The sequence below is a fragment of the Nanorana parkeri genome, unplaced genomic scaffold (genome assembly GCF_000935625.1).
Source record: "Nanorana parkeri isolate BGI_ZX_2015 unplaced genomic scaffold, ASM93562v1 scaffold3, whole genome shotgun sequence".
NCBI lineage: Eukaryota > Metazoa > Chordata > Amphibia > Anura > Dicroglossidae > Nanorana > Nanorana parkeri.
In genome coordinates, this window is record NW_017306271.1 from 1,355,429 (window position 1) to 1,366,683 (window position 11,255).

The 11,255-nt window shown below is 43.5% G+C and overlaps 1 protein-coding gene across 1 annotated transcript in view; it reads right to left on the bottom strand.

The window, feature by feature from the left end:
- The window catches only part of DNAAF5 (dynein axonemal assembly factor 5), a 51,933-nt gene that overhangs the window by 24,675 nt on the left and 16,003 nt on the right, over nt 1-11,255 (bottom strand). Inside the window, exon 7 of the mRNA XM_018567908.1 lies at nt 3,508-3,651. Coding sequence (XP_018423410.1) covers nt 3,508-3,651 — 144 coding nt within the window. The remainder of the gene's footprint in view (nt 1-3,507; nt 3,652-11,255) is intronic.

Sequence of the window (11,255 nt, forward strand, 5' to 3'; positions counted from 1 at the left end):
AGAGAGAGAGAGAGAGAGAGAGAGAGAGAGAAAAGAGACAAAAGTAAAATAAAAAAAGGGAAGAAATGAATAAAAAAAAGGGGAAGGAAAGAAAAAGAAAGTCAAGAAAGAGAAGAATAAGAAAAGAAAGAGAAGAAAAGAAAGAAAGAAAGACAGACAGCAGCACAGAGATTCTACTGTGTCTTCATTATGAAATCCATCCTGTTATCAGTAGAAGGGAACTCTAACATCTGCCCTTGGTTAGGTGGTTGGGAATGCAGACTGGACAATGTCAGCCTGGAGAGTCCTCATTCCTGTCTGCACATCGGTACAGATGAGTGTGAAGCTAGAATGTTGTGATCAAGCTACCACATAAGTTAAAATTGAGACTTTTCCCCCCTTCTATATGCCAGGAAAGGGGCTGATTGTAATGTACGATGGATGTCTGTAGACACTAGATGGCACCAGACAAAAGATTTTCACTGGCCAACGAAACACACAAACTTGTATCCTGCACTGTGACATTATGTACAATGCTGCTGTTACCGCTGAACTGAGATGGGAACATTATCCTATTGACTGCACATATCCAACCTAGCCGATGGCCTTTTTACTGAAGGGGAGGATGGTTTTAGGATGCTTGATGCCACATGGACAGTGCAATTATTGCACAACCTAGCATAAAAGGGAAATGTCCCCTTTTAGGGGAAAAAAATAAATATAAATAAAATTCACACATGTTCATAAAAGAAAAAAAAAAGTGCATTTATAATTTTTTTGCATTGAAGTCAGTAAAGCATTGCCACTGTGATCAGGGGAGACATGCTCTGGCTCCTGCACACACCTCCTCCCTGCTCCCGTCAAGAACTACAAGTCCCGCTGCGGCAGTGGCTGTTGGATGACGTAGCTGTGTGGGCAGAGCCATGCCAAAATAAAAAATGAACACAATCCTTCAGGGAGAAGAACCCCATGATTCAGGTAAGAGGGGAATCTGATCTTGTCATGTTTAAAGTTACACCCTGAATATGGGTAGAACATGAAACATGGCCAGAAAAGAAACAAATCTGAGCAGATATGTCATCCATCAGCTACCTGTGCCCCTGTCGGGGGGGCCGCCTCTTAATTTATTTCCACAGTTAACACTGGTCACCAGCACAGGAAATGAAGAAAGATCTCTCCAACAGGGACATAGACGGCAATTAAAAAAAAACATGTACTTACATTTAAAAAAATTCATCCTTGCAGTGCAGTGGTAGTTTTTTGTTTGCCTGGAGATGGGCTTTAAAGTGTAGGAAAAGCTCAAACTTCTTTTTTTTATTTTGGACAGAGTAGGGAATGTTTAAAGTAGCATTAAACATTCTTCCAAACAGCTCTCTCAACTCTACTTCCCTGAATTTCCTGCCAAGTATAGGATCACATAGGGCAGTGCAGTCTCCAGCAGCTGTTCATCTACTTGCTTGGAGAAGGAAGGAAAAAAGGGGTATGGAAGAGGGAGTGGGGACGTGTCTTGCCCTGCTCTGCCTGTGTGCATTACGAGATACAACCTCCTGGCACCCACAAGGGTGTCTCCATAGGAACGGATCCACCCTAAAGCAGGATATCAGGGCCATTGCTCAGGGGACCAGCGGATTATGCAGGAAACTAACTTTTAAATATCAAGGAGCAGCATCCACTGTACTGCAAGTGATTTGATCAGCATGTAAAATGGTCTAAAAACCTTTTGGCTTTAAGACTTTGCGGTCATCAGGGCCGGCGCTACCATATAGGCAGGTCAAGCATCTGCCTGGGGGCACCGTTGACCCCCTGCCAGGAAGTTCTCGTCTGCAATCCCCCTTCCCCACCCAAGCTACATTTCTCTTCTTCCTCGCAGGAGACAGTGAGGGGAGAGCTGTCAATTAAAAAAATGAGGTGCACCAAAAAAGAAGTTTCAAAACCGAAATGAAAAATAAAATGTCAGGCGGAAACCGAAACCAAAAATGTTTTTTTTCTAACTTTCAAAAATAAATAAATTTTGAAGCAGCGTCTGAGAACGCGCAAAAATGCACCTTCGCCTGTGTAGGAAAAAATCCTTGCACCGGCCCTGGCGGTCATTATTGGAGAGATTCACCCCTCACTTCCTGTACCAGAGAAACAACAGGAAGTAAAAGGAAATCTCTCCAAAAGCAAGGGGAATTCGGCTCTCAGGGCTTGTCCAAACCATGTTTGGATCATGTCCAGACCGGAACAGTTTGCTCCCGAACCAAAAAAGCATCCCAATGTATACCTATGGCATTTCCGGGCTCTGTTCACACCAGTGCAGTCCATTCCAGACCAGTCAAAACCAATACTGCTGGTCTCATTTTCTCTGGACTGGAATGCACTGCAATGCACTGGAACCCACCTAAAAGCCCATTTTAAGCTAAAAAAAATGAGGCAAAAGGTCTGGTCCAGAAAATGGTGCAAACCTGGCCTTAGATAGACGTCACAGAAATATTGGAAGACTTTCCCTCATCTTCTGTTTCTGTGAAAATTCCAAAATGTTGATTTTGGCACATCACTTTTTACAATGGAGAATAGTCACCAGGACAAAAGGTTGGGGAGCATATACCGTTTTCCCCTGAAAATAAGACACTGTCTTATATTTGTTTTGCCCTCCCAAAAAAACACACTAGGCACTATTTTCAAGGAATGTCTTATTTTTTTTTGGCATGGTAAGAATGAGAATAATACTGTTGCTCTTCCTTTCTTTTCCTACTGGTCAGTATCGGTAATGCTGATCCCTTTCTTTCACAGGCGGAGTGCATCTGGTATCACTCCGCCTGTCACAGTAACCGGCGCTATAGAAGAAGGATCGGCTAATACGGCTCTGCTCCCTCTGCCGCCGCAGCCTTGCTTTCTACAGCGCCGGCTTCCTTTGCCATCAGGGACAGTGGTACCAGCGATGCAGCAGTGGGGACATCAGACAGTGGACAGCACGGTAAAGTACGGTACCATTTAGCGGTACGCATTACAGTACAGTACCATTACATTAGGCAGTGCCTTCAGGGGGACAGCAGTTGGTGGTAGTGGATGGTACCGGAGTGCTCCCTGTCATCCCCTTAATACAGTATGTCCCTGCAGGCTGATACCATCTCTCCTGCTCTTCAAGTTCCCCCTCACATGCTACCACCAAACTAGGTCTTATTTTCGGGGTAGGTCTTATATTACAGGAATCTTGGAAAAATAGTGCTAGGTCTTAGTTACGGTACCCAGCGAGGACAGACAGCATAGAAAACCTGATTGGGGTTTAACATTTCCTCACTCTGTCCAAAGATAAAGAAAACTTGGCTTTAAGTATGTACATAGACTGGCTTGGCTTAACAGAAGATGACAAACATATAACTTTACACAAAAGGTACATGTATATTTCACACTTGACCTGTTTAGCCCCCACCTTGGAATGATTCGGTACATACAATAATGAAGAATGTGTGTGAGTAGACTGAAGGATGCAGAGATACAGGATTAAGTGGGTAGCAAAAAGCAGACAGACTGAAGCGATAGCATTACCTTTTCATAGAGGTTTTCAGAGGCCGGGCTGGCCGATATTGTTATCAGCACTTTCATGCAATGCAGGCTGATGTCTGCACAGTCCTGCTGGCATATGCTAATCAAGGATTGTAGGCAGCACAGCAACTGCTCCAGGTACAGCACCTGTCAAAGTAAAGACACATTAGACAGAAATAGGTCCATTGTTAGGAAGCACAGATGAGAAATATAGATATTCTGACCTATTAGCTTGCTGATTAAAGCATAAAATGATACTTCTCAGTCATCACATACCAAGCATACCTCTCAAATGGCCACAGATGGACACTTAAGATTAGCCTGCACAGACACATTTAGCAGAGTTTAAAACAATTTAGAACCCCAGTATAAGAAATACACATCTAAGAAGCAGCATTATAAAAATAGCAAGTTTGCATTATAATGTTACAAAAGAACCTAACAGAACCCTGTGGAGTCAATTTCTACTGGAAAAGGGATTGCTTTAATAAAGCGCTGCGTTATCAAAAAATGCATAAAATTTGGCTGGCTTCATATAAAAAAAAATTCCAGCTTCAGCCAGGGCCAAGGATCTAAGGCTCTCCACAGGGATTGTTATAAAGTTTAGAACTGCTGCTGCCTTAGAGATTTTTAGGTCAGGCTTGATTTATTTTCTTGGTCAATTTTTATTTAACAACAGCTTTTAGACTTTACAAGGAAGGAAACTGCAAAAGAAGGTTACATTTTCCCAATAATGACTGACAGTGACTTTACAATATAGGAGGGGAAGGTAAACTTCGGCCCTAGGGCCCATTGCTGCCTAGGGCGCAGCCTTAACCACTCCCCCCACCCCCATAGGCTCTCAAAATACCTGAGCAATCGGATTGGATGCAGGCATTGTTCAGGTATTTTGACAGCCAGCGGGGGCGACTAGCAAGATTCTGAAGCTTGACCCAATGGGAGATTCCTCCATCCACACAGTGTAGCGTAGATGGAGGAATCTGTTGCACTTTTCCCATCTGACAATAGAAAATCTGCAGATAATCTATAGGTGTATGGCCGGCTTAAGACTCTGGCAGCCACAGGTATGACTTCCAGGAGCAGAGGCATGATGAGATTTGCATTTTCACCACAGCTGGAGTTTGCCTACTCCCGCTTACAGTATGGTTGAGTACGAGGCAACTCAACAAGACAAGTTTGCAAAGTAATTCAGTATAGATGTAGAATGACAAGAGAAAGGTGGAAGGTTGGGATGTTATTGGGAATGACAGGGTCAAAAAGGATAGGTTAGGGTTTGGAAGGAGTAGGTGGGCATCCTGGGGTCACAAGAGAGAATGGGGTTCCATTAGCGTGTGACACCCGTAAAATGTATTGATCTTTTAGACGTCTGTCTAAATTGCTGGACATAAAATGGGCGATCCATGGTGCCCAAGTTTTCTTGAGTTTGGGCATGGTGCCTAGAAGTTTTGTTGCGAGTTTTTCATTTGAGAATGTCCAGTTTTGACTCCAGCTAATGTAAGTGTATTGGAAAGCCATTCTTATGCAATAGTTTGTTTTGATGCCGTCAAAGCATGGGTTCCCAAAGTGAACTGATGTTTCCTGAAAACTTGCAGTTTCAGTAAAGCATTTGCATCACTTTTCTGGTGGTATGCTCACTTTAAAAAGCCCTGCTAGTAATTCAGGAAAGCCTTGTGACAGTGTAAAATAAAGCGCAGCCGCATGTTTGCACTGAGAAGCTGTCATTAATGTCATAGCTTCTATTGGTAGCTAGGATGCCAGCGGCCACTCCAAGCAACCAATGATGCATCCCCTGCCTCATTCCAATGTATGTAAATAAGGGGTCCAGGAATGCTGGCTGACGTCATTACTGAAATATATCAATGGCCATATCTGGCCAATAATGTCAGCAAGCATCTTTGCCCCTTTGTTTACATTCAGCTGTTAGACAGGGAATGTTTCAGTCAGCTGAATGGGGACAGGGATGCATCATTGGTTCCTAGGATGGTTTTGTTTGCATAGTTGACAATATCCGAGCAATCAGTGATGTGGGGCGGGATTGACTGTGGTGAAGCCACAGTAATCCCCCATCAGGTCCGCCTTTCTTGTGAGTGACAGTGGGCAGCAGTTGGCAGATTCTATAGCTGTTAGCCAGCACACAAGCATCTATGGAATCCACCCACTGCCATCCGCTGTCAACCACAAGTAAGGCAAACCTGATGGGTGACTAGGCTCTCAGAATCCCCATCAGGCTCTGCCCAACCAACAGCAAAATTCCTCAGCCATTGCGCCTGACCGTGAGATAGGTGAAATGGCTGGCCAGGGAGCTCAGCAACACTGAGCCTATGATTTCATTGGGCTCAGTATTACTGAGCTGCACTAAGGAAGGTGTCCCCGGTATGGATACTCTGGCCCCAGTGTTGACCTACATGTGACAAATTCACGTACCTGTACAGGTACATTACTCTGTCACCAGAACCACAACCTAACCACTGAACCATCACATTCTCAAACAATTCATCCCCACGCAGCTACCTCCTCATGTATCACTTGCCCCTCCCCTTTAGATTGTAAGCCCTCGGGGGCAGGGCCCTCCTTACCATCTTGTCTTGAATTGTATGGTAACTGTAATGTCTTCCTTATATTGTAAAGCGCTGCGCAAACTGTTGGCACTTTATATATATCCTGTATAATAATAATTAGTCGTTTGGAGGAGCGACAGAATTATAAAGAGTTTTTACGAAACGCTTTATAACTTCCACTAAGTCCCTGTTCACACCTGGGCCTTTTGACGCTCAAAGCCAAGTTCGACAAAACTTTTAACACTAGAAAACCTATTGATTTTTATGGCCCCTGTTTACACCTGAGGGTGTAACGCTGGAAAAAGTACATGAGCTTCTTTGCAGCAGATTACAGCAAGTTTGGCCACAGAGACTTCAATAAAAAGCACATTAAAATGCTCAACAAGCGTTTTGCACATTCCTGTGCGTGTTTGCACGCACGTCTTTATTCACAGCAATGCATTTTGATATGTTCAATAAACCGCGCGTCTTTGTCTAGGTGTGTCTAATGCTCGTAAAAATGTGCAAAACACGCACATACGTGCAAACCATGCAAGGGAAAGACATGCGTAACAACGTGCATTTTACACGCGGAAACGCTGACGTCTAGGTGTGAATGAAGACTAAGGGAGTTTAAAACAGAAAGAAAGCAAGTTGCCCTTCCTTCCTTCCTGCAGCTGTATGTACGGTTACCCCCTCTGCAGTATATAGCAGTTTTGAAAGCATGTAGAAAGCTCCTGTTCCGCTGGCGCTCACCACCTCCTGGGTGCAAATGGGAAATAAAAATATTATACATTAGTTGAATTGATAGATCTGAACATAATAAAAAAATCGAATCCCCTATACAATCCACTTAAGAGGTAAACGTGGTAATAGGGATGTTTGGCTTTCAAAGAGAGAATTTTTCAGAGAGATGGCGGAGAAGAAAAAGGTTCGGCACACACAGGAGTAAAAAGGGGTTTCATATATCACCCAACTAAGGTGCCAACTATAAGCATACAAGTTGGCAGCATGCAAACATTCAATAACCCAATGCTGATGCTCATTGAAGCAATCTATGCTCACACCACTTGGCATTTCTAGATGGTTATCAGACTTGAGACGCCATGTAGATTAGCCGGTAGCTGTGAAGTCCGAGTTAGATCTCTCTTACCTATGTTCTCCAATGACATAACTTTATGATGGAGTTGCTAATGCTCACGTTACAGTAACGCAGCTGCTGATTCCCTGTGGCTCGTGTGATCTTAGTAATACTGCTAGGCAGTGCATAACGAATGCATTAAGAAGGTCTGCAACCATTTCATTTTCCAGCGCCTTGCTGGACCGAGGGGGGTCTCAGAGACTTGAGATGAGCCAATCGCTCATAAAAAGAAACAAATAAGGAATGAAGAAACTTAATAGCTGAAACCATAAGAAAACAGAATTTATAGTTGTGCGAGACTGCTTTGTTTCTTAAAGCAGCATACACATGCTCCAATATGTGCTGGGATGAAACCACAACGTTTGACCTAAATCATAGATTGCTTTAAGATCTTACAGTCAATGTAAACACACGTACAAAGATGATATATATTGCAGCTTACCAGTCCTTAGATGTGGTAACACCATTGGGTTTCCTTTTTTGGACCAAGTAAATTTTCTGCAGGTATAGAAAATACCTTTTGGCCCTGCCAGAAATCCAGTACAGTTCCCTTCCAATGTTGTGCTATCAGCCTTCAGTTAACTTCTGTAAACTACAAGACACCTGCTCCCTTTGTAATGCAGAGGAGAGGAGGAGGCGGTGTTTGTAGATCATGTAGCTTAGGGTTACGCATGCCCTCTATAGATACAGTGCATTGAGTGAGCGTTGTCACCCTATGACAGGAAGTGTGTTGATGGCAGGATCACCAGGTGAGAATAAAGAGGAAAAAAATCCTTAAGGGAGAACTATGAGGCGAGTGCTTTTCACGCACCTCATAGTTCTAGACGACCTGTGACAATGAGACTGTCACAGGTCGGCTCAGTAGATCGGGAGGTGAGCGGACACATACCGGCATTCGCTCACCTCTCGATCCTGTCACAGCTCTCTGCCGTGACAGGGGAGGGGCTGGATTCCCCCGCTTCGATCCGCCAGCGCTGACTGGCGGAACGCACGGGCAGAGATAGGCAGATAGGGCAGAGATAGGCAAAACCAGCTGTCACTCCCACAGTTGGGCGGTTCCAGACACAAACGCTAGTTTGTGTCCTCCTGTTACCCTAAGGAGAACTATGGGGAAAAGCCTTAACCCCATAGTTCTCCTTTAATAAAAACAAAACAAATGCAGTTACCACATCTAAGGACTGGTTCTTGGGCCTAAACAGGTTACAACCTTACTTTGAAATGTACTTCCTTATACTATTGTGTATATATACATTTTCTCTAGTTCTGTAGTTTCCTCCCTATTCTTCTCACAGTGGCCATTATTCATAAGGAGAGATCAATCCAGCTCCCTTTACTTCCTGGAACTCTGCCTTAACCTCCTCGGCGGTATTCCGGAGTGTGGCTCGGGGTTAATTTTCTGTGCCATAAGCGGTAACCCTGAGCCACACACGGTAATAGACAGCGCGTCTCTTATCTTGTCCCTCGAGCGCCTTCGTCCGTCTTCCGGGTTCCGTCCCTTGCGAGCGTCCGTGTTGCAGGGGGGCGGAACCGGCGGGAGATTCAAAAGTTAAAAAAAAAAAACGAAAACAAATAGAATGAAAAAAGGAAGAAAAAAATCATACCGCCAGGGAGGTTAAAGAGGGACTTTCCCCTTCTCTTTAAAATAACAAAACACACCTTTAGAAATGCTTTTTCTGAGATCTCCCGAGATTACAGATGAGATTTCCCGGCAATGCTCTGCTGATGTAACCTTCCCAGGATGCAATGCTTGGGTACATTACATCATTTGTGCCCAAGTGGACCAGGAATATTAAAAAAACAAATTGTAAGTAAAATTAAAATATGTTTATTTAACTAATAAATGTGAGATGATTTCAGATCAGCATGCAGAGCCGTGTGCTGATTTAATTTTTAGTCAGAGAGGGTAAAGGTCCACTTTAACCACTCTGACCCTGGGGGAACAAGAGATGCCAACTTGGGGACACAATTATAAGGTGATAAGGAAGCAGTGAGCCTCACACCATTTTGAATGCAGGTATGATAATGGAATGGTTTTAAGGTGTGTTAAATTACAACAGGAATAATTAAAATGATATTAAAAATGACAACTTCACCTTGTTTTTCACATTCAGCCACACGCCTCATCCCCCTATCCATCCTAGACATTGTTGAAGGGGGAATATCCCCGCTGTGCTATAGAATCCTGACAGCCGCGGGCGCACTGCTGTCAGAATACATGAACAGTGCCTGCAGCTGGCTGCAGTCATTGTTTGACTGATACATTTTGGACTGGTTCCTTCAACAAAGTTCGACAAAGTTTGCAGAATGGGATGGTCCTGAGGTGGCTACACACACTGCTCGAATTTCAGCCAAGTCAGCAGAACTTGGCTAAGACTCGAGCAGTGCATGGAAAGCTTAAATATTAGAACTGGTGGGTTGCACTTAGGGGGGTGGAGGAGATTGGAATAAAGGACAATTGTACCAAAAGCACAGACGTCCTTTAAGTATTTCTATAATTGTATACATAAATCACTGTCCCTAGAGAGGAGATGACAGGTCAGTGTGGGGGAGGGGAGGGGATTAAACGACTTATAATTTTAGGCTTACTACCTAAATTCTGCATTAAGCCTAATCATGACCGGTTCTCTTTAACTGTGAAAGAATGCATTGAAGAAAGTGGCTTTGAAGTCTTCAGATCACATTTCACTCTCAGCTGACAGGTGCATCATTCAGAGGCATACACCTGGGAATAATCCAATTGATGAAGTCCTTATCCAGGTATTACAAGAAGATCACAGCACTCAGGAGTACTGACACGTTATCATTTTAAATAGGTCATTTTGATTTCTTGATGTGACTGGGTTAGTTCATGAAACTGTGCTGTCAGGTGGATTAGGCTCTGAGTATGGACAGTCAATCATCAGCATGATATTGAGGGAAATATTCCAAATTACACTAGGAGAACAATGGGCTCAATTACAGTGTGGTGTGTTTGTTTCATTCACTTCATGGGACCGTATACACAAAATACATAGTTAAGTATCTCCTTATACATCAACATGATGGAAATTGCTGCAATTATTACTGCCTGGCAAGTAATAGAAAACATTGCCAACAAGGGGGAATGCACTGCAAGAAACCTTCAAGTCCCTTCCCACACAGATCATATTTATTAAGGAAACTCAGATTACTATTGCTAAGGAAAATAAGCAAATTGCCTGATTTAAAGGGACAGTCTAACCAAAGCTAATATTTCAGTTTTTAGCAGATGCTGAAGGGTTAAATCACCCAAGAATTTCTTATAACTCTCAGAGTATGAGATAATTGTGCTTGAGTTCCTGAGTCTGTAAACCTGATGTGGCCATTGTGGGGGGATCCCACTCTCCCTATTATTTTACAGTAGTGAATTTTAGGGATGCAGATACCGATACTAAGCTTAAAAACTAAAAAAAAAAAAAAGTTGCAACCGATGGCCGAATGTCTACTGTCGGATTGGGACTTAGCTCCCATCCTAGGGTGCTCAAGTAAAGGGTACACAAAACAAATGTGATTCACCTCTAAACACTACCAATGGAGCATGCAACAGGGAACTGTAGCAATAGCAAATGCCTCTGAATGCCTGCTTGGTATAGCTCCCCAGAAGATGAGAAACAGGCCGATCATTACAAGTAATGCTCAAAATTTAGAGTTCTTTATGGGCATTCTATTGGAAAGGTTTCCCTTTTCCCCACAGGAACCACATTTCCAAGCAGTATCTACAGATAAAATATGGTTATGCTCTGGATATTTAGGGACCTTGAAACCTACAATGCAAATAGTTATCTCAGATCTTTGTGTTTGTACACACGTTAAACACTAAAATGGCCAAAACCAAAAAGGTGCCACAGTAGATTGCTTGCTCCTACTTCTGCCTCCAGCTATAGCAAGGGCCAGATTTCCCACAAGGTCAACCAAGGACTGGCGGGCAGGTAGTTGTTCTCTACATTTAACCCTGCATTGGGTAAGCAGGGCTAAATATATAGCGGGGAAGCTGCTCGTTCGTTTACAAATGATCTCGGTGAGGGGGGGGGGGGGATTCCCGTGTTGAAACCCTG